A 25082-nucleotide genomic window follows, 5' to 3' on the forward strand; every position below is an offset into this window, starting at 1 on the left:
ATGTCCCCAAAAGCATTCCTGAGGACTTCACTAGTGGAGGAGTTAAGTGATTGCTTACTGAGCCAAATTTGGGACCCAACCTGTTTTTCTACAGGCTGTGAGCAAGAAAGGTATTTAAATTATTAAGAATTTTGAAACAGAGTAATATGCAATAAAGACTGAATGTGGCCTTCAAAGCCTAACATAAAATCTGTCTAGCCCTTTTCAGAAAAATATTTGTTGACCTCTGTACTAGAGGACTGGCTAAGACATGAATGAGAAAGCATGTGCATAGGTTTATAATGGCGTTGATTATATTTAGTTATAAAAGTAAGATTTAAACAAGTTTGCAGATGGGGAGGAAAGCACAATAACATTATCAGTGAAATGGGGAAACCATTGAAACAGGAAATTTTGGAAATTATTTCACATCTTTTCACTCTACATAAATTTATTTCATAATGTATATGAAATAGGTAAATCTCTGAATATATAATCTACCAAACCTAACCCTAGAAGAGACAGAATGTCTAAATAGACAAATTTTCAAATAAAAGCTAAGGATTTTATCAAAGATCTACCCAAAATATTTCACTCAGGAATTTTACCAAACCTTTAAAGAACAGGAAACCCCAAGGAGAGGGACATAGCATGATAGAACAAGAGTTTTCTACTGTTGTCCCCTCGAAAAAACCTGATTTTGACAATCACACCCAGATGAGCATACCTTTGTGGGACCTAGAGTCAAGTGGAGAAGTCCCAGCACATTGCTGGAGTAAAAATATCAGAGATTAGACACACTGAAGAGAACAAGAGGAGTAGTTTTACTTTACCTATATTACCTCACCCTCAAGGTGGCACAGCTCAGTGCCAAGAGAGATGCACTCATCCTGATTTCTCCTACAGGAGAAAGTGAGAACATGTGAGTGAGTGTCCGATTTCCCCAGCTATACAGGACATTTCTAAAGACACCCACTTCTTTCTCACCCCTTTCAGAATACAGAGGTGATCTGTATAACTGAGGGGCAAGGAGAGTCTGGGAGCATAGTAGCCAAGTTTCAGAACTCAACCAGGAGAAACCACTTTCCATGCTCCATCAGAAAGCCTGCCCATTAGCCACTAGGGGTCCCTTACCTGTGCCCACAGGCACCTTTGACATTCTACATTCCTCATCCACAGACTGTCCCACCCCATAACTGTGTGCACCTTAGGGCCATGAATGCAAGCCTTTGCAGACAGAGAATCTGGGCAGAAAGCTGGCTCAACCTTGCAGAAATGAGAGAAAGCAAAAGAACTCAAGTATTTAGTACTGCCCTAGCAAAAGAAAACAGGAGGCTGCCAACACTCAGCTTAGCTTTGTGGAATCAGAAGAAGGCATCCAATTTAAGAACTTTCCCCTAAGAGGGAACAAGAATTATGGAGCACACATATCCATAAAGAAGGTCTGAGAAAGCCTCAGAATCCCTAGCAGGGCAGCTGATAGAAGACGTTTCCTGAAGTCAGTCAGTAGAGACTAGAGGAGATAGTTGCTGCTTTAAATGCTGAGAGCAGCACAACACTTCAAGGAAACATACCACCATCAAAGGAACAAAACAATTTCTAGTAACCACCCCCAAAGAAATGGAAATCTGTTTGCCTGATAAATAATTCAAATGAGTTGTTTTGAAGAAGCTTATTAGTAAGCCACAAGAAGACACAGAAAGACATTTCAATGAAATCAGGAAAACAATATGAAAACTAAACAATATGAAGTTAAACTGAGAGAGAAATCATAAAAAGAAACCAAACGAATTCTGGGGCTCAAGAATACAGTGAATGAAAAAAATGCAATAGAGAGCAATAGCAAAATGTATCAAGGAGAAAAAAGAATCTGTGAATTTGGAGACAGGCCATTTGTAATTATCCAATCGGAGGAGGAAAAAGTAAAAAACATGGAAAAGTATGAAGGAAGCCTATGTGAATTATGGGATAGCAGCAAATGAAACTATTTATGCATTATAGCTGACAGTTTTTCGAATCTGGGTAGAGAGGTGGACCTCAAAGTTCATGAAGCCCATAATTCCCAATTCAATGATTCAATGTAAAGAAGACTTCACTGGAACACATTATATAATATATAATAAAGCTGTGTAGAATCAAACACAAAATTTCGAAAGCAACAAGAGACAAAAAACTCTTCACATGGAACAGAACTCCCATAAGGCCATCCGGGTATCTCTCAGCAGAAACCTTACAGGTCAGGAGAGAATGTGGGTTGATATGTTCAAAGTACTTAAAGCAAAAAAAAAAAAAAAAAAAAAAAAAGCCAGTCAAAAATACTATACCCAGCAAAGCTGGCCTCCAGGAATGAAAGAGAAAGACTTCCACAGACAATAGGTGAGGGTGTTCATAACCACTAGACCTACCTTACAAGGAAAAGTGAAAAAGTTTTCAAGCTGACATGAAAGTATATTAATTATTAAAATATAAAGCATGTTGTTACAGTCCAGTATGTAATCAAATTCAGATACCATAATAATGTAAGATGACCATGTATAAATGGCTTAACTCTACTATAAAGGTTAAAGTACAGAAGTATTAAAAATAACTAACTACTATAATTTGTAATGGGTACACTATAAAATATGTAAATTGTGACATCAGGTTCATAAAGTGTTGAGATGATTAGAGTTTTTGTATGATAGAAGAAACTTAACAATTTAAAATGGAGATTTGTAACTATAAGATGTTTTATTTAAATCTCATGGTAACCACAAAGCAAAAACTTATAGTAGGTACACAAGCAGTTTTTAAAAAAAGGGATCAAAGTATACTAATATGGAAAATTGTAAAATCAGAAAGGAAGATAATAATAGATGAAGAAAGGAACCAAAACAGCCAGGAAATTAATAGGATGTGTAAGTAAGTCTTTGTGTCTCAGTAAAAACTGTAAATTTAAATAGATTCTCAAATCAAGACATAGGGTCTTTGAAAGGATAACAAAGAAGACCTAACTGTATTTTGCTCACAAGAGACTCATGTCAGCTTTATGGAGATAGACTGAAAGTGAAGACATGGTAAAAATACTCCATGCAAATGGAAACCAAAATAGAGAAGCAGTAGGTATACTTATGTCAGAACTAATAGACTCTAACTTCAAAACCTTATAATAAGAGATAAAGAAAGTCATTATATAATGATGAAAGAGTCAGTCCAAGAGGATACAACAATTGTAACTACATATGTACCCACCAGCAGAGCACTTAAATATATTAAGCAAATGCTAACAAATATGAACAGGAAAGTATATAACAGTACAATAATAGGAAACTTCTATATCCTTCTTCCAACACTGGCTAGATTATCCAGATCATGAATAGGAAGCATTGGAATTGAACTTACTTTAGACTGAATGAATCTAACAGACATATACAACATCCTGTCCAACAGCAGAGTACATTCTTCTCAAGTACACTAGAACATTCTCCAGGATGGATCATGAGTTAGGGCTGAAAAAGAAGTATCAAGAAATTTAAGATAGAAACTATATCAAGGATCTTTTTGACCACAATGGAACAAAACTAGAAATCGGTAATCCCAAAAAAACAAAACAAAACAAAAAACTGGAAAAATTTAGAAAAGATATGAAGACTAAACAAAAAGCCCCTGAACAACAATGGGTCAAAGAAGGAACCAAAGTTAACTCAAAAAATATCGTGAAACAAATGAAAATGGAAACACAATATACTAAAACTTAAAGGATGTAGTAAAAGCTATTCTAAAAGGGGAGTATATCACAATAAACAATAAGAGAAAGGAAATATGTCATGTAACAACCTAACTTTACGTGAAGTAGAAAAACATGAAGAAATAAAGGCCAGAGATAGTAGAAGGAAGGAGATAGCAAAGAGGGCAAAAATAAATGAAATAGAGACAAGAAAAACAATGGAAAAGACTGACAAAACTGAAGTGTTGGTTTTTTTGAAGATAAAAAACTGGCAAAACTTTACCAAGGCTATGTGGGAAAGCAAGAGAAGATTCATCTAAATAAAGCCTGAAATAAAACAGGAGGCTTTATAATTGATACCACAGAAATTCAAAGGGTCATAACACACTACCATGAACAATTATAAGCCAACAAATTGGATAACCTAGGAGAAATGGATAAATTCCTAGAAACAGAATCTACCAATACTAAGTCATGAAGAATAGAAAATCTGAAAAGACCATCAAGGAGATGGAATCAGTAATCAAAAACTTCCCTATAAAGAAAGAGCCATGACCTGACGACTTTATTGCTGAATTCTGTCAGACATTTAAAAGAGAATTAATACCACTCCTTCTCAGACTTTTCCCCAAAATCGAAGTGGAGATAACACTTTCTGTCTTTTTTTTTTTTTTGCCATTCAGAGGAACTTATATTTATTTGTTTGTTTGTTTTGGCCAATATTATATTTTATTTGCATGGAGTATTAACACAATGCATTAAATATTATGTAGAAATTCAGTTGCATGAATTTTTTTGATATCATTAATGTACAATTAATTGCACAACAATAATGATTACTAGACTCCCCCTATTATCAGGTCCCCCACACATACCCCATTATAGTCACTGTCCATCAGTAAAGTAAGATGCTATACAGTCACTACTTGTCTTCTTTGTATATACTGCCTTCCCCATGTGTGCTCCTACATTATGTGTGATAATTGTAATGCCCCGTTTTTCCCCCTTATCCCTCCCTTCCCACCCATCCTCCGCAGTCCCTTTCCCTTTGGTAACTGTTAGTCCATTCTTGGGTTTTGTGATTGTGCTGCTGTTTTGTTCCTTCAGTTTTTTCTTTGTTCTTATACTCCACATATGAGTGAAATCATTTGGTACTTGTCTTTCTCCACCTAGCTTATTTCACTGAGCATAATACCCTCTAGCTCCATCTATGTTGTTGCAAATGGTAGGATTTGTTTTCTTCTTATGGCTGGATAATATTCCAATTTGTATATGTACCACATCTGCTTTATCCATTCATCTACTGATGGACACCTAGGTTGCTTCCATTTCTTGGCTATTATAAACAGTGCTGCGATAAACATAGGAGTGCATATGTCTTTTTCAAACTGGGCTGCTGCATCCTTAGGGTAAATTCCTAAGAGTAGAATTCCTGGATCAAATGGTATTTCTATTTTGAGTGTTTTGAGGAACCTCCATACTGCCTTCCACAATGGTTGAACTAGTTTACATTCCCACCAGCAGTGTAGGAGGGTTCCTCTTGGAGAGAACACTTTCAAACTCTTTATCAGCATAACCCTGATGCCAAAGCAAATGATGCTACTAGAAAAGAAAATTACAGGTCAGTATCTCTAATGAACACAGATACACAAATCCTAAGAAAATACGAGCAAACAGCACTTTAAAAGGGTCATACATCACAGTAAAAGTAGGCTGTATCCCAGAGATGCTAGGCTGTTTCAACATATGCAAGTCAAATGTGATATACAACATTTACAGAATAAAGGATAAAAATCATAATCATGTCAATAGATGCAAAAGCATTTGATAATATTCAGCATTGTTTCAAGATAAAAATTCAGTGTAGAAGGAATTCAGCAAATTCAGTATAGAAGGAATTAACTTGAACATAAAGACAGTATATAGATTCAAGATGGCGGCATGAGAGGTGAGACAGAGAACTCCTCCCAAAACCACATATAGTATGAAAATATAGTTAATACAACTAACCCTGGAAGAGCAACAGGAGGGAAGGCTGCACCACACTGCATATAATGTACCAAAGCCTTGATCCGGCAGGACCCAAGCCCTTCCCCCACCCCAGCTCACTGGCGGGAGGAAGATAAATGGAACAGGGAGGGGGTGGAAGCCTAGGACTGCCAAACACCCAGCCCTGGAGGTCTGCTTTGGACCACAAACCTACACTGTGTGGTGCTCTGGAGGTTGGTAGGGTTGGGGAACCTGGACTTTATTTAAGGCAGAGTGCTTGAGAAACTGATATTCTGGTTCTTTGTGGAGGATGGGGATCCACATCCGGTGGCTCTGGAACAAAGGAAAGGCAGGGGGTCTGAGAGGCTTCTTAGCAGCAAGAAAAGTGCTGAAGGGGTGGGGTTTGCATGGAGCTTGCTGCACGGGAGAAGGGAAAGCTGAACAAGATTGTCTGGGTGCACTCATCCCAGCAGGTTGGGAACTCTGAAGAGCATCAGGTGCTCCATCCCCCTGACTGGCTACTCAGATCCAAGGCCACCCACTGTGACATGCCACCTGCTGTGCCTTCCTCCTGGCCTGCAGGCACTGGCTTGCAAACCAGCAGTCACTGCACTGGTGTAAGGCCAGCCAGAGGGAGGCCCCACCTAAAACAGCTAGAGACACAAAGCACAGAGGCTTACACCTGTGTGCTTGGCCCACTTGCACTGATACTGGAGACAGGCACTGCAGCTGAGAATCAGGAAACAGATCTTTTCTCACCCCAGGCACCAGCATTGCTCCCCTATGACCCCTCAACTTCACTCTAGGGGCTGAGCAGCTCCAGAGACTAGAGCTTCTGGGCACTAGAGAGCACCACATAGAAATATGAAACATCAAAGGAGCCTGGTTCAGACCAAAAAAGGGACAAATGAAAGTGCACTCACCAATTTCCTGAAAAAGAGTTGAAAATAAAAATCATAAACATGCTCATGGAGGTACAGAAAAATATTCAAGAACTCATGAACGAATTTAAGATGGAGTTTCAAATCATTAAAAAATTCCATACCTGAAATGAAACAAAATGGAGGGATTTAAAAGCAGATTCGATATAGTAGAAGAGACAGTAAATGGAAGAGAAATTAGAGAAGAGGAATACGAAGAAGCTGAGGCACAGAGAAACAAAAGGATCTCTAAGAATGAAAGAATATTGAGAGAACTGTGTGACCAATCCGGATAGAACAATATTCGCATTATAGGGGTACCAGGATAAGAGACAGAAAAAGGGATACAAAGTGTCATTGATGAGATAATTGCTGAAAACTTCCCCAGTTTGGGGAAGAAGATAGTCTCTCAAGCCATAGAGGTGCACAGATCTCCCAACACAAGGGACCCAAGGAAGACAACATCAAGACATATAATAATTAAAAAGGCAAAGATCAAGGATAAAGACAGTCTTTTAAAAGCAGTTAGAGAAAAAGATCACATACAAAGGAAAACTCATCATGCTATAATCAGATTTCTCAACAGAAACCTTACAGGCCAGAAGGTAGTGGCATGATATATTTAATGCAATGAAGCAGAAGGGCCTCGAACCAAGAATACTCTACCTTGCAAGGTTATCATTTAAATTTGAAGGAGGGATTAAACAATTTTCAGATAAGCAGAAGTTGAAAGAATTTTCCTCCCACAAACCACCTCTACAGTGCATTTTGGAGGGACTCCTATAGATGGAAGTATTCCTAAGGTTAAATAAATAGATGTCACCAGGGAAATAAAGCTGCAGCAAAGTAGAACAATTAATTACAAAGCAGATGCAAAATCAAATGACCTACCCTCAAAGCCAATCAAGGGATACACAAAGAGTACAGAAGATGCTACCTAACATATAAAGAATGGAGGATGAAGAAGAAGGAAAAAAAGAAAAAAACTTTTAGATTGTTTGTAGTAACATACAAAGTGAGTTAAATTAGAGTGTTACATAGTAAGGGAATTACCCTTGATCCTTTGGTAACCATGAATCTAAAGCCTGCAATGGCAATAAGTACATACCTATCGATAATCACCCTAAATATAAATGGACTGAATGCACCAATCAAAAGATAATCACAGAATGGATAAGAAAAACAAGACCCGTCTATGTGCTGCCTACAGGAGACTTACCCATAGACATAGACTTACCCTAAAGACATATACAGACTGAAAGTAAAGGTACAGAAAAAGATATTTCATGCAACTAATAGGGAGCAAAATGCAGGAGTTGCAGTACTTCTATCAGACAAAATAGACTTCAAAACAAAGAAAGTAACAAGAGACAAAGAAGAACATTACATAATGATAAAGGGATCAGTCCAACAAGAGGATATAACTATTATAAATATCAATGCAGCAAACACAGAATCACCTACATATGTGAAACAAATACTAACAGAATTAATGGGGGAAATAGAATGCAATGTATTCATTTTAGGAAACTTCAAAACACCACTCACTCCAAAGGACAGATCAACCAGACAGGAAATAAGCAAAGAGAGAGAGACACAGATTAACGTATTAGAATAGATAGACCTAACGGACATCTACAGAACTCTCCATCCAAAAGCAACAGGATATATATTCTTCTGAAGTGCACATGGAACATTTTCAAGAATAGATCATATACTAGGCCATAAAAAGAGCCTCAGTAAATTACAAAATATTGAAATTGTACCAACCAGCTTCTCAGATCACAAGGGTATGAAATGAGAAATAAATTACACAAGGAAAAAGAAAAAGCCCACAAACACATGGAGGCTTAATAACATTCCCCTTAAATAATCAATGGGTCAATGACCAAATAAAAACAGAAATTAAGGAATATATGGAGACAAATGAAACCAATAATTCAACACCACAGACTCTGTGGGATGCAGCCAAGGCCGTGCTAAGAGGAAAGTATATTGCAATCCAGGCCTACCTCAGGAAAGAACAGTCCCATATGAACAGTCTAAACTCACAATTAGCAAAATTAGAAAAGGAAGAATAAATAAGACCCAAAGTCAGTAGAAGCAGGGACATAATAAAGATTGGAGCAGAAATAAATAATGTAGAGAAGAATAAAACAATAGAAAGAATCAGTGAAAGCAGGAGCTGATTCTTTGAGAAAGTAAACAAAATAGATAAACACCTAGCCAGAGTTATCAAGAAAATAAGAGAGTCTACACACAGAATCAGAATCAGATATGAGAAAGGAAAAATCACTACGGACACCACAGAAATACAAAGAATTATGAGGGAATCTCTATTAAAAATTATATGCTATCAAATTGCATAACCTAGAAGAAATGGACAACTTTCTAGAAAAATACAGCCTTCCAAGGCTGACCCAGGAAGAAACAGAAAATCTGAATAGACCAATTACCAGCAAGAAAATTGAATTGGTAATAAAAAAACTACCTACGAACAAAACCCCTGGACTCGATAGTTTCACTGCTGAATTATATTAAACATTTAGTGAAGACCTAATACCCTTAAAGTTTTCCAAAAAGTAGAAGAGGAGGGAATACTTCCAAACTCATTCTATGAGGACAAAATCACTCTAATACCAAAACCAGGCAAAGACACCCGAAAAAATGAAAATTACAGACCAATATCCCTGATGAACATAAATGCAAAAATACTCAACAGAGTACTAGCAAACTGAATTCAAAAATACACCAACAGAATCATCCATCATGATCTAGTGGGATTCATCACAAGAATGCAAGGATGGTACAACATTCGAAAATCCATCAACATCATCCACCACATCGACCAAAAGGACAAAAACCACATGATCATCTCCATAGATGCTGAAAAAGCATTTGACAAAACCCAACATCCATTCATGATAAAAAAAAGTCTCAATAAAATGGGTATAGAGGGAAAGTACCTCAACATAATAAGGGCCATTTATGTGAAACCCACAACTAACATCATACTAAACTAACATCATGAAAGCAGGAGCTGATTCTTTGAGAAAATAAACTTAACGGTGAGAAGCTGAAAGGTTTTCCTTTAAGATCAGGAATAACACAAGGATGCCCACAGTCTCCACTTTTATTCAACACAGTTCTGGAGGTCCTCGCCATGGCAATTCAGACAACACAGAGGAACAAAAGGCATCCAGATTTGCAAGGAAGATGTCAAATTGTCCCCGGTGGCAAGTGACATGATATTGTGCATAAAACACCCTAAAGAATCCACTCCAAAACTACTAGATCTAATATCTGAATTCAGCAAAGTTGTGGCATACAAAATTAATACACAGAAATCTGTTGCATTCCTATACACTAACGATAAACTAGCAGAAAGAGAAATCAGGAAAACAATTTCATTCACAATTGCATCAAAAAGAATAAAATGCCTAGGATGAAATTTAACCAAGAAAGTGAAAGACCCATACTTTGAAAACTATAAGACACTCATGAGAGAAATTAAAGAAGATACCAATAAATGGAAACTTGTCCTGTGCTGATGGTAGGAAGAATTAATATTGTAAAAATGGCCATCCTGCCTAAAGTGATCTACAGATTCAATGCAATCCCTATCAAAATACTAACAGCATTTTTCAACAAATTAGAGCAAATAGTTCTAAAATTCGTCTGGAACCAGAAAAGACCCCAAATAGCCAAAGCAATCCTGAGAAGGCAGAATAAAGCTGGGGTGATTATACTTCCCAGCTTCAAGCTCTAATACAAAGCCACAGTAATCAAGACAGTTTGGTACGGGCACAAGAACAGACCCATAGACCAATGGAAAAGACTAGAGAGCCCAGATATAAACCCAAGAATATATGGTCAATTAATATACGATAAAGGACCCATGGATATACAATGGGGAAATGGCCACCTCTTCAACAGCTGGTGTTGGCAAAACTGGACAGCTACATGTAAGAGAATGAAACTGGATTATTGTCTAACCCCATACACAAAATAAACTCAAAATGTATCAAAGACCTGAATGTAAGTCATGAAACCATAAAACTCTTAGAAAAAACATAGGCAAAAATCTCTTGGACATAAACATGAGCAACTTCTTCATGAACATATTTCCCCAGGCAAGGGAAACAAAAGCAAAAAAATGTACAAGTGGGACTATATCAAACTAAAGAGCTTCTGTGCAGCAAAGGACACCATCAGTAGAACAAAAATAAATCCTACAGTATGGGAGAATATATTCATAAATGACATATCCAGTAAGGGGTTGACATCCAAAGTATACAAAGAGCTCATATACCTCAACAAGCAAAAAACAAATAAGTCAATTAAAAAATGGGCAGAGGAGCTAAACAGACACTTCTACAAAGAAGAAATTCAGATGGCCAACAGGCACATGAAAAGATGCTCCACATCACTAATCATCAGAAAAATGCAAATTAAAACCACAGTGAGATATCACCTCACACCAGTTAGGATGACCACCATCCAAAAGACAAATGACAATAAATATTGACAAGGATGTGGAGAAAGGGGAACCCTCCTACACTGCTGGTGGGAATGTAAATTAGTTCAAGCATTCTGGAAAGCCATATTGATGTTCCTCAAGAAACTAAAAATAGAAATACCATTTGACCCAGGAATTTCACTCTTAGGAATTCACCCTAAGAATGCAGGTGCCCAGTTTGAAAAAACATATGCACCCCTATGTTTATTGCTGCATTATTTACAATAGCCAAGAAATGGAAACAACCTAAGTGTCCATCAATAGATGAATGGATGAAGAAGATGTGGTATGTATACACAACGGAATATTATTCAGCTATAAGAAGAAAACAAATCCTACCATTTGCAACAACATTTGTGGACCATGAGAGTATTATGTTCAGTGAAATTAGCCAGGCGGAGAAAGACAAGTATCAAATGATTTCACTCATCTGTGGAGTATAACAATAAAGAAAAAACTGAAGGAACAAAACAGCAGCAGATTCACAGAACCCAAGAATGGACTAACAATTACCAAAGGGAAAGAGACTGGGGAGGATGGGTTGGAAAGGAGGGATAAGGTGGAAAAAGGGGCATTATGATTAGCACACATAATGTGGGGGGTCAGGATATGTGGAAGGCAATAAGTGTAATAAAGAAAAGACAAATAGTGATTCTATAGCATCTTATTATGGTATTGGACAGTGACTCTAATGGGGTATGTGGTGGGGACTTGATAATAGGGTAAGTCTACTAACCATAATGTTGCCCATGTAATTGTACATTAATGATACCAAAAAAAGAGACAGTATATGATAAACCCATCATACTGTCATCATACTCAGTGATATTCATACACAGCTAAGATCACACTCGGCCTTTAAGATAAGAAACAAGGTAATGATGCCCCTTCTCACCACTTATATTCAACATACTACTGGAAGTCCTAGCCAGAGCAGTTAGGCAGGAAAAAGAAATAAAGGCATCCAAATGAGAAAGAAGTTCAATTGCCTCTCTTTCTAGATGGCATGGTCTTATATATAGAAAACCCTGAAGACTCCACCAAAAAATTGTTAGAACCAATAAGTTCAGTAAAGTTGCAGGATACAAAATGAATCCACAAAGATTAATTGTGTTTACACACTAATGACTGCCTTTTGGAGAATAAAATTAAGAAAACATTTCCATTTACAATAACATAAAATAAAAGACCTTTGAAATAAATTTAACCAAGAAGGTAAAAGACCTGTACAACATAAATTATAAGACATTGAATAAAGAAATGGAGGAAAAACACAAATAAATGGGAAAATATTCATGGATTGGAAGGATTTATGTTGTTAAAACATCAATAGTATCCAAAGTGATCTATGTGTTTAATTACAGTCCCTATCAAAATTCTAATTGTATCTTTCATAGAAATTGAAGAAAATCCTAAAATCATATGGGAAGTACAAAAGACTCAGGGAAGCCCATGCAATCTTGAGAAAGAACAAAGCTGGAAGCATCATACTTGCTGATTTCAAAGCATGTTACAAAGGAATAGTAATCAAAGCATGGTATTGGCTTAAAAACAGACACATAGACCAATGGAGCAGTATAGAGAGCCCAGAAATAAACCCAGGCATAAATGGCTGATTAATGCTTACAAGGGCACCAAGTATACACGTGGGAGAAGAACCATCTCTTCCGTAAACAGTGCTGGGAAAACTGGCTAGCCACATGCAAAAGAATGAAACGGGACTTCATCTTATACTCCCAAAAATTAACTCAAAGTGGATTACAGACTTAAATGTACGACCTGAAGCATAAAACTCCTAGAAGAAAACAGGGAAAATGCATTTGGCAATGATTTTTTGGATATGACACCAAAAGTACAGCAATAAAAAACAAAAAGTAACCAAGTAGGATGACATCAAACCAAGAAGCTACAACAGTGCAAGGGAAACAGTCAACAAATTGAAAAGGCAATTTACAGGATGGGAGAAAATTTTTGCAAACTATATTCTGCTAAGGGGATAGTACCAAAATATATAAAGGAACTTACACAACTCAGTAGCAAAAATAAAAAATTACAGTTAAAAAATGGGCAAAAGACTTGAGTGAACATTTTTCCAAAGAAGACATACAAGTGACTAACACATATGTAAGAAAGTGTTCAACATGTAATCATCAAGGAAATCAAGACCACAATGACATACCACTTCACACCTGTTAGGATGACTTTTATCAAAAAGACAGTATATAACAGTGTTAACATGGATCTGGAGTAACGTTAATCCTAGTACACTGTTGGTGGGAATGTAAATTGGTACAGTCATTATGGAAAAGTGTGGAAGTTCGTCAAAAAACTGAAAAAATGGAATGATCCACTGGTTAGTTGGTCATTTGGATGGTTTGGTCATTAAAGAAAACTGAAAACTTGTGAGAAATAGAAAACTTGGAAAGAGAGGATATAAAATTCAGAAAGTAATTTAATTTGGGATAACATAGAAAATAATTACATCAGAAATAAAAAGAAAAAGATTCAAATTAGCTTCAGATACAATGGGAAATGAATGAAAATCAGATGGAAATGAATAGGAAGTCTCATGTCTCCCTTTGTTGGGGAGCTATTGATTCACTATGTCAGAACAATAGCAAACTAATACATTTAAAGTTACTTAAAAATTTTTTCTACCCTACATTCTTTTATCTTCCCCCATTTTTAAGAAATATGTCATATGAGAGTGTTTGATGTTGCCCCTTCACAAACAGGCTTTATTCAAGTTTTTCATGCATCATAAAATAATGTCCAGAAGGTAAAAAGGAAAGGTAATAATGCTTTTCTTTTGGGATGGGGGAATTATTCCAGGCATAGCCCTTTTGTACCTGCAGTTGTACCGAGTCACGTGTGACCAGACCTACCTGCTCCGATCCCTGGATTACGTAAAGAGGACCCTTCGGAATCTGAATGGCCGCAAGGTCACTTTCCTCTGTGGAGATGCTGGGCCCCTTGCTGTAGGAGCTGTGGTATATCATAAACTCAAAAGTGATTGTGAATCCCAGGAATGCATCTCAAAGTGAGTTTTGAGAACTGGAAGTATTTTTCTCCAAATTGTCAGTTGTAGGTCTTGCTATAGAAATACATTCAAAAAAGAAATTATTTCTTAATTTATCTACTGTTTCAAACAGGATTCTCCAAGAATTGAAGAGGGTTATATATTACTTCTGAACATAATGGTGGGGTTGTGTCCTTTCTTTCAATCCAAGCATATAGTTGCCCTAATTTTGGGGAGAATAAACATATTTCTTTGCCTTACTTTAATCATTTTTCCTGTGATTCTTGATTGCTTCCAAATGTATGAAAATTAGGTAAATGCCTGAGATTCACTATTACAACTAAGTTATTCTTAGGATCCCTTATTATGGAACAGTTAGAGTGTGTAAACTTTTATTGTACCTATTGGTTTATTTTCAAGGAAAATGCAGAAATCAAGACTCAATCCCACATTCTGGCACATGCTAGTCAGTTAATGTTTGTTGAAAGACAGAATGACTAGATCTAATTCCCAAGTTTTGGCTACTGAAAATGTTAGTACTATTTTTATTTATATTTTAAATCAACTTTCTTCTAATTCTGGATATCAAAATTGAGTTTCTTCTCTTACATGGTTTAGAGTAGATATAAAGGTAGAAATTTTGAACAGAAATATGTTTTGTTTTTAATTTTGGTATCTGAGAAGAAAATAGTAAAGTGAAGTTTTTGTTGTTTTCTGGGGTTTTCTGTGTATGTTTTAAAAATCAGTCTTAAACTAAAAATAAATGACAGGTAATTCCTAAAGTGATAGGTTTACTTAGAGTTTCAAGAAGAGGTATTTTAGACATTGTCTGGAAAACAGCATTTTTCTTGTCTGGTAGACTTTTGCAGCTCCAGAGAACCATTGTCTGCCAAGACTCAGAGCTTCCCGATGAGCTACTCTATGGACGGGCAGGGTACCTGTATGCCTTACTCTACCTGAATACGGAGATCGGTCCAGGCACCGTGTGTGAGTCCGCTGTTAAAGAGGTATGTGGGATTACTGACAGCTACAGGCATCCCTGTCACTGCCATTTGAACCTGTCTGTTAGCACAGAGTGACTATAGTGGCTGGACTGTGCTTGTAGGTGGAGTAATTTCTTAAGGCATCTTGTAAAATTAATAAATAGCTTCTTTTTTTCCTTTCTAAGAATGTGTCTTAAAAATCTGTACTCCTCTTAGGCCTGTATTCAGCTGTTTTTACTAGAAGCAAACAACAGCAGCTTTGAAAAGATAGAATGTTTATTTCTCTTTCATGAGTCGTTTGGAGCAGTAGGAGCCCAGGTGAATATGGCTCTTGTGTCATGTCTGCCATGTCCTAGGGGCATGCCCTTACCTGCATGACCGAAGCTACTGAGCACCCCCGGCCCAGGCAACAGGTGAGGAAGTGAAGGTTGAGGAGCTTTCTTTTTAAGGCCATGAACTAGAAGTTGCCAACCTCCCTTTGCTCACATCCCACTTCCAGAACTTGGTCAAGTGACTGTGTCCAGCTGTATATAGCTCAGAGGCCAGACGCATAGCTAAAACTTGGAGCACTGTTACCAACAGTATGAGTGGGGGGGGGGGGAAGGATATGAAGAAAAAGTTAGTCTTTGCCACATTGTCATTTCAGATATGGTATTCTTTTGATCTAACACCTGCATACTACAGTGACACATCTCATTTTATTAGCCTTTCATAAAGAAAACTAATTCCTCCAGCCTTTCCTGGAAGATGTACGTTGCAGTCTTTAGGGGGAAATATTTACAGCTACAAAACAACTAAGTCTAGAGCAGTTGTTATAGAAAGTTATCCTAGGTTCTAGCAAACTGTTGATACAAAGAACTTTTGATTTCTTTGACTTCTTAATGTCTTTTCTACTGTGAAATTATCTTCTGGATTTTCTCTGTATTTATCAATTTATAAAATAAAACAATGTTGGCTACTAACTGCTTAAAGATTTTAGATTAAATTCTGTCTAAAGACAGGTTGTTAGTGTTAATTAAAGTAGAACAGGATACATGTAAGGTGTTTAGACTTAGGCTGCTGCCTCTTTATCTTTGTAGGTTGTCAATGCTGTTATTGAATCAGGCAAAGCCTTGTCAAGGGAAGAAAGGAAGGCTGAGCGCTGTCCCCTGTTATACCAGTGGCACAGGAAGCAGTATGTTGGTGCTGCTCACGGCATGACTGGGATCTACTACATGCTACTGCAGGTAAGTTACAATTCTCAGAAATACTAATATCACTGACTGCATTATAAAATATTAGATCAAAGAGGGAATGTGAACTTAAATTTTAGTACAAACCACACAGGCTGAAATGAAATAAGGATCCTACTTTGAATTACAATCTTTAAGCTCTGCATATGAGCCCCAAGAAGTGAACCCACAAGCACATTCCAAATGCAGTTTTGTGCATGCGAGGTGTCTACTGGCCACAAGTCTCTTCTGTGCATGTCCCACTGCTGATTGACGCAGTCACCCTTGTAACAGTGAAAGCCTTCAAGGGGCTTCCAGAGTCTTTCTGTGAATCTCTGGAGACTTTTCATTGTCAGATACCCCCAGTCGCTCTCAGTAAAGCAGTTTTCTCACCATAACGTAGGGGACCCATCTAATCAGTTGAAGGCCTCCCCTGCGCAAGAGGGAATTCTCCAGAAGATGGCCTTCTTACTTGTCAGTGACATCAGAAAAACACAAAAAATGTCTGCCCAAGTCTTAAATAACCAGTTAATTGAATTATTTACAATTTTATATGCTTCTCTGTTTTCCAGGTAATTGATGCCTTCTTAATCAGCCACAAAACAGATTTTTTAAAAAGGTAACTTAAGGAAAAATTAATGTGTTTTTTTTTGTTTGTTTGTTCAAAGCCATCAGCAAAAGTAGACCAAGAAACCTTGACAGAAATGGTGAAACCTAGTATTGATTATGTGCGCCACAAAAGATTCCGATCTGGGAATTATCCATCTTCATTAAGCAATGAAACAGATCGATTGGTCCACTGGTGCCACGGTGCTCCAGGTGTCATCCACATGCTTATGCAAGCCCACAAGGTCAGTGCTTCAGCTTGTGCCACAAGCATCCAGTGTCCATAGATCCAGTTTTCTCTGCCAGGTTTTCAGTTTGATTTTGGTTGCAAACTAAACACCTTTTAGAATTAATGTTTTTACAAAATAAATAGAAAGTCTCTTTATTTCACTGTTCCTCACCACTGTTGTTAGAGCTATACGTACATGTGTGTGTGTTTTAACAGAAATCGTATTCATGTATAGAGTCCTGGATGACAGCATAGTAATGATTTATATTCTGAGCGTAAGCTCAGTAAGGCAGAAGAAGTGTTATAAACAGAATGCCTTTTTGTCTTAACATTTCATTTTCTTGCTTGAGTATTCCTCTATTGCTGGATTATTATTATAAGTCAAGGGCTTTTAAGTTTGAATTTAAAATTTTTGTAAAATTACGCACAAGAGAAAGGTATGGCACTCATATTTTTACACATACAGGGTATTATAGGAAAACAGGAGGTACCTTTACTGATAATTCTAGTAGACACTAGATATGTTTGGGCACAATGTTAAAAATACTTGATTTCTTTTCTGGACTAAGAATTATAGCTTGAAAGTAAATAATGCTTTTTTTACAATTTTATTTTTCTTTTGATACACCTTATTTATAACATTTGATGTTAGAGATTGTTGCTCATATATCAAAGCATAGAATTATAACCACAATGAATGTGTTTTGGTAAGGTTTCTTGGTTTTGCAGAAATAAATGGAATTAATGGAGCGGAATTCAAGTTTCTACCTGAAAATTAAAAAACTGGTCCCTGAATCATTTTTATTTTTTCTTTGTGGCTAACTAATAAATTAGACAAATTGTGGGGAATTATCTCTCATGATTTAGACTAATTTCTAAGAATTTTTTAGTCCTACAACAATAGGATATTCTAATAATATTCTAATAAAAAATATTCTAATAATACAAAAGTCAGGTGTGAGCATTCAAGAAAATAATGTTGACAGTTGTGATAGTTGATGAGAAAGAAGCACAGTGAAATATACACCTTGGCATGCAGAAGAGCTTAATCATGCATTTTCTTAACAACACCTTAGCTTTTAAATTAAAACGTCTGTTCAAATCATTGCTTCCCCTTTTTTAGAGCTTTAGAGCAATTGTAGCTTTAGTGGCATAGATATGAGTCTGTAATATCAGAAATATCCAGCCATAATAACCGAGCATGCTGTTGGCAGTATAAGCAAGGGTCCCTTCATATTCAAAACAGATGTATGACTGTTAAAAGATGTATTTTGTTTGTCATACTTCTTTGTCATACTTCTTTCCCCTTTCGCTTTAAAGAGGATCAGCTATAGAGGTGGGCACTCCTAGTAGCTGATGATCTTGGCTTCTGGAGGTCTCCTCCAACCCACCCCCAGATTTCAACAGCTGAACCCTTGTGCAGCAAGGAGGTGATCAAGAGGCATGGCTCCCTGGGGGCCCTTCTTCTGGGCCATTCTGTTCCCCTTAGCCCTGTTGACATTTCCCACTGTCCCTCTCCACCACTGCTGGTAGCACAGGGAGCAGTCAGTCAGGGCAGAGCTTAGCTGCCGGCAGTGCCACAGCTGTCTCAGACCAGCTGCCGTCTACGGGCTTCTGCTGAGAACACCATCTGGGTGCCTTTCCCTGCCCTGCACATTCCAAAACAGAAATTTCTTTCGTCTAGAAAATAGGGAGCCAAATACATTAAGGTGCCATACTTGGTCATTAAAACTTAATTTTGTCCATTTATATCAAAACTCTCAGACATGAGGAAGGAGAGGAATAGCAGAATCTTCTGAAGCAGAAGATATTGGTGGTAATTTGAAAAAGCACAATATAGTTTTACAGGTGGGTAACACTATGTCTTCATGGTCTAGGTCAGTGAGTGAGATGTGAAATTTGTGTTTGGCAAGGCCAGGGGGTGGTGACGGGTGGGCGCACAGAGCTAGAGAACATGGTTCTAGACTCTATTTTCTCTCACGTTAGTAATTCAAATTAAGAGCATCTATATTCACTGAAGCCGTCTCTTAAAATTAGAAAGTGTTTAAATTATATGTCATAAACTTTCTACAGTTTCCTATGCTGGCATATGAAGTCATAAGGTTTCTTCAAGAATGTATATGAAGGCACAAGATTTTCAAGTACTTGAAAAATTATTAATATCCTTTACCAAAAAAACTATGAGTCCAGATTCACTAATTTTATTTTCCCTTGCTGTAGATGCTAATCATGTTTTAGTCATTAGCTACGGTATACTTGTCTTTTTATGAGCATGACTTGTTAATTTAAAATTTTAGTATTTTAGGTGATTTTGGACAAAAGGTCAAGGTTTTAACAGTCTTCTTTATTGTATTAAGAATTTTGTTAATTGCAAATGTTTTTCTAACAAATTACATTTGTGGACTCACAATGATGTATAGTTACAATCAGCTCTGGATTATCTGACAGTAAACTAGAGGTAATGGTAACAAATTCTACCTTCTAACCATAATTTGGGCCCTTGGTCATTAGCAATTTGGGTGGACTGAGCCACTACAAACAAATGTTAACATTCTTCAAATGAAATTGGAAGGGTTAATATGCTGCCAAGAAAACCATGCCGGTTACATCCAAGTTCTCTCAACGTGATCCTTTGGTTCTGGAGTAAACGCGTGAAACAACCGTACCTTCCCTCTCTTGTCCCCCCATGCCGACACTCTGAACATCTCAGAAAAGAAAAGGTGGTCAACCTTTTCTGACTCTGTTTTCATATGGATTGTGTTCCAAAAGCTCATTTGTAAGTTGATTATTTGAAACAGGGAACATCTTTGGGGTGGGGTGGAGTGTGGTGTAGAATAATCACCTGGAGAGATTTTTTTCAAACTGTGCTGCTGCTTCAAGATTCTGATAACATCCTAAGTTTAAGCATTGTTTATGTAAATATACCACAGTTTATCCATTTGTTTTTCAGTTTTTAGGTGTTTACTTTTAGGAATCAGTTGCTATGAACATTCTTAGAAGGTCTTTTTGTAGACATATGTTTTCATTTCTTTTAAGCTAATACCTAGGAGTGTAATTGCTGGATCAGAGGGTAGATGTATATTTAGTGTTATGAGAAACTGCCAGACCTCTTCTCAAAGTAGTGGTCATACGTTTTACATTCCATCAACAGCATAAGAGTTCCAGTTGTTCCACGTCTTTGTCTTTTTAACTCTGTTCTGGTGAGGATTCCATTGTGGTTTTGATTTGCATCTTCCTGATTTATAGTGTTGAGCAGTTTTGCTTGTGCTCATGGGTCATTTGTATATCTTTCTTTGTTGAATGTCTGTTCATATTTTTACCTGCGTTGTTTTATTTATTTATTTTGTCTTTTTATTATTGAGTTATAAGAATTCTTAATGTGTCTGGCTACAAGCCATTTTGTCAGATACAGGTTTTGGAAATAATTTTTCCCATGCTGTTTTGTGTGTTCAAATTCCTGATAGTATCTTTTGATGAACAGAGTTTTTAATTCTGATAAAGTCTATTTTATCAGTGTTCTTTTTGTGGTAATTATTTTCTGTATCTTTTTTTTTTTATTGAAGGGTAGTTGACACACAGTATTACATTAGTTTCAGGTGTACAACACAGTGATTTAACATTTATATACATGATAATTCTAGGTACCAGCTATCACCATACCAAGTTGTTACAATATTTTGACTATATTCCTTATGCTATACATTACATCCCGGTTACTTATTTATTTTACAATTGGAAGTGTGTACTTTTTTTTTTTTTTTGAGAGGGCATCTCTCATATTTATTAATCAAATGGTTGTTAACCACAATAAAATTGTGTATAGGGGGGTCAATGCTCAATGCACAATCATTAATCCACCCCAAGCCTAATTTTCATCAGTCTCCAATCTTCTGAAGCATAACGAATAAGTTCTTACATGGAGAACAAATTCTTACATAGTGAATAAGTTACATGGTGAACATTACAAGGGCAGTCATCACAGAGGCTTTTGGTTTTGATCATGCATTATGGACCATAAACAGTCAGTTCAAATATGAATATTCATTTGATTTTTATACTTGATTTATATGTGGATACCACACTTTTCTCTTTATTATTATTATTTTTAATAAAATGCTGAAGTGGTAGGTATATACAAGATAAAGGTAGAAAACATAGTTTAGTGTTGTAAGAGAGCAAATGTAGATGATCAGGTGTGTGCCTGTAGACTATGTGTTAATCCAAGCTAGACAAGGGCAATAAAACATCCACGTATGCAGAAGATTTCTCTCAGAACGGGGGGGGGGGTTTCTAAGCCTCACCTCTGTTGATCCCCATTTTCTCACCTGATGGCCCTCCTGCGACTGTGCCTGTCTTAGGTTGTTCCTCCCTTAAGGAATCTTACCCGTCTCTGGCTAACCAGTCATCTTCCGGGGCCACACAGGGAAATGTTAAGTTGGTAAGTGAGAGAGAAGCCTTATTGTCTGAAAAGGGTAGCTTTTTACTTCTTTGCATATTTTATGCCCTGTGGCTTCTATGCCCAGCATTTGTCTTGAGGTGTCTTTACCACTTGGAAGAATTATGATACTCGGTAAATTCGATATGCACGAATTCTACTTAAGGGTTATAATTAGGAAGGAAGAAGAAAAGCTATAGACGTAGCAGGTGGAAGCAAACCTGGGAAGATTGATTATTTCTTTGAAATACCTTCTTGTAGAGTAACTTCAGCATGTATAGGTTTTAAACTACTAATTAAATTGCACACACACATTAACATAATAGGAGTACAGTTACGTAACCAAAGCATACCTGTAATTACCAGCCATCTCCAGTGAAACCAAGAAAACCAGTTAGGCACCTTAGGCATTTGTGAAAACTTATCTATAATATGGTGAATATTGTCCAACTGAACTTGAACAGTCTGAGAGAAATCAGACAAATTAAAACAACCCATTCCTGGGGACTGTTCACATCCCATATGTTCTTTCAACAGTAAATAGTCTGTAGTTGTAAGATTTTGGAGCGCTACAATTTGCACTTCTCCTAATTCTTGGTTGAGTTCCAACAGTTCTGATCCAGTCAAATTTGTTGTTTTGCTGTATGCACAGGCCAGCTTAGATATCTCTTTCTTCACTCCCATGGCAAGTCCAGGAACTGGTGGGATGAGTGCATCTACACCTGTAGCAGTGCTTGGATCTTTGTTGGGGTTTTTTGATGGTCATCTTCTGGGATGAGTCTTCCCAAGAGTGCTTATGTTGGAAGTTCTTTTTCATATTGTATCTTAGTTCATTTTTGGGGTAGCCAAATTAGGCTTTGATGCTCTGTATAAACACAAACAGACCCTATGCCTACACTTTTATATGCCCTTTATATCATTGTGTAGAACTCATTGGAGGTCACCACACAAGAACTGCTTTTTTTTTTTTATCATTTATCTACACTTACATGATGAATATTTTGTTTACTAGTCTCTCCCCTATACCAGGTCCCCTCTATATACCCCTTTACAGTCCTGTCCATCAGCGTAGCAAAATGTTGTAGAATCACTACTTGTCTTCTTTGTGTTGTACAGCCCTCCCCTTTATCCCACCACCCCATGCATGCTAATCTTAATACCCCCCTTTTTCTCCCCCTCCCTATCCACCCATCCTCCCCAGTCCCTTTCCCTTTGGTACCTGTTAGTCCATTCTTGAGTTCTGTGATTCTTCTGCTATTTTGTTCCTTCAGTTATTCCTTTGTTCTTATACTCCACAGATGAGTGAAATCATTTGGTATTTCTCTTTCTCCACTTGGCTTGTTTCACTGAGCATAATACCCTCCAGCTCCATCTATGTTGCTGCAAATGTTAGGATTTTCCCTTTTCTTATGGCTGAGTAGTATTCCATTGTGTATATGTACCACATCTTCTTTATCCATTCATCTATCGATGGACATTTAGGTTGCTTCCAATTCTTGGCTATTGTAAATAGTGCTGCGATAAACATAAGGGTGCATTGGTCTTTCTCATACTTGATTGCTGCATTCCTAGGGTAAATTCCTAGGAGTGCAATTCCTGGGTCAAATGGTAAGTCTATTTTGAGCATTTGATGTACCTCCATACTGCTTTCCACAATGGTTGAACTAATTTACTTTCCCACCAGCAGTGTAGGAGGGTTCCCCTTTCTCCACAGCCTCGCCAACATTTGTTGTTTGTCTTTTGGATGGCAGCCATCCTTACTGGTGTGAGATGATACCTCATTGTAGTTTTAATTTGCATTTCTCTGATAATTAGCGATGTGGAGCATCTTTTCATGTGTCTGTTGGCCATCTGTATTTCTTTTTTGGAGAACCGTCTGTTCAGTTGCTCTGCCCATTTTTTAATTGGGTTATTTGTTTTTTGTTTGTTGAGGCATGTGAGCTCTTTATATATTCTGGATGTCAAGCCTTTATCGGATGTGTCATTTTCAAATATATTCTCCCATACTGTAGTGTTTCTTTTTGTTCTATTGATGGTGTCTTTTGCTGTACAGAAGCTTTTCAGCTTAATATAGTCCCACTTGTTCATTTTTACTTTCTGTATCTAAGAAATTTTACATGCTTTCAGATTATCCAGATAATACTCTGCTACAGGGTTCATGGATTTAGATTTGACATTTAGAACTGTGATCTGTCTCAAGTTTTGTGTATTATGTGAGTTAAAAGTGAGATTTGTTTTTTAACTGTAGGGACACCTGGTTATTTCCACATCATTTGTTGAAAGACTTATTTCCCCAGGTGGATTAATTTTGGAGCCTTTATAAAAATCAAATTAACTAGTAAGCATGAGTTTATTTCTGGCCTCTCTGTATTGTTATTTTACCCTGTTTTTTCCTGTCATCATGACACGATTTCAATTACACTAGCTTAACTGTAAGTATTGAAGTCAGGCAATTTAAGACTTCAACTGTATTCTTTTTCAAAAGCACTTTAAACAATCCAGATCCTTTGCATTCCCACATAACTTTTAGAGTCAGTTTGTCAATTTCTGCAAAAGAGGCCTTTTGGGCTTAAGAGTGAGATTGTCTTGAATCTGTGGATAAATTTTGGTAGAATTGATCCATGTAGAATCTTATTCATAAATACAGTATATCTCTCCATTTATTGATACTTTCATTTTTGTCAGCAATGTTTTATAGTTTTTGATGTCTTTAAAGTGTCTCTCTTTATACTTGGACTTGTCTGAAAATCCAGTCTAACAATGTGACCTTTAGTTTGGAAAGTTATTATACATTTATTGTTTAATCTATATATAATGTTTAATATACATATACAATGTATGTATATACATATACATATATATAAATTCATACTGTTTAGAATATACATACATACACAGGAATTATTTATATGGTTAAATTTAGCTTTGCCATTTTCCACTTGGTTTCTATGGGCAACATCTTGGAATTTTTTTCCTCCTGTTTTTCCTTTCTTTCCTTTTGTAGGGAAATAGGAGAGATTAATTGGATATTGTCTAGAATTTCATTTTAAGTTCTCTCTTGACTCTAATTGTATTTTTTATGGTATCATTAATCTACAATTACATGAGGAACATTATGTTTACTAGACTCCCCGCTTCACCAAGTCCCCCCCACAAACCCCATTACAGTCACTGTCCATCAGCATAGTAAGGTGCTGTAGAATCACTACTTGTCTTGTTGCACAGCCCTCCCCATGCTTCCCCCAACATTATACATGCTAATCATAATACCCCCTTTCTTTTTCCCCACCTTTATCCCTCCCTTCCCAACCATCCTCCTCAGTCCCTTTCCCTTTGGTAACTGTTAGTTCATTCTTGGGTTCTGTGATTCTGCTGCTGTTTTGTTCCTTCAGTTTTTCTTTGTTCTTATACGCCACAGATGAGTGAAATCATTTGGTACTTGTCTTTCTCCGCCTGGCTTCTTTCACTGAGTATAATACCCTCTAG

At 36.9% G+C, this 25082-nt stretch overlaps 1 protein-coding gene across 3 annotated transcripts in view; it reads left to right on the forward strand.

The window, feature by feature from the left end:
* LOC118967753 (LanC like glutathione S-transferase 2) overlaps positions 1-25082 on the forward strand; it is a 177603-nt gene that overhangs the window by 40835 nt on the left and 111686 nt on the right. For all 3 annotated transcript variants that reach the window (XM_073239176.1, XM_073239178.1, XM_073239177.1), the window contains exons 3-6: positions 13946-14153; positions 14992-15139; positions 16195-16341; positions 16995-17177. In XM_073239176.1, the coding sequence (XP_073095277.1) occupies positions 13946-14153; positions 14992-15139; positions 16195-16341; positions 16995-17177 (686 nt within the window). The remainder of the gene's footprint in view (positions 1-13945; positions 14154-14991; positions 15140-16194; positions 16342-16994; positions 17178-25082) is intronic.

The sequence above is a fragment of the Manis javanica genome, chromosome 6 (genome assembly GCF_040802235.1).
Source record: "Manis javanica isolate MJ-LG chromosome 6, MJ_LKY, whole genome shotgun sequence".
NCBI classification, from domain to species: Eukaryota; Metazoa; Chordata; class Mammalia; order Pholidota; family Manidae; genus Manis; species Manis javanica.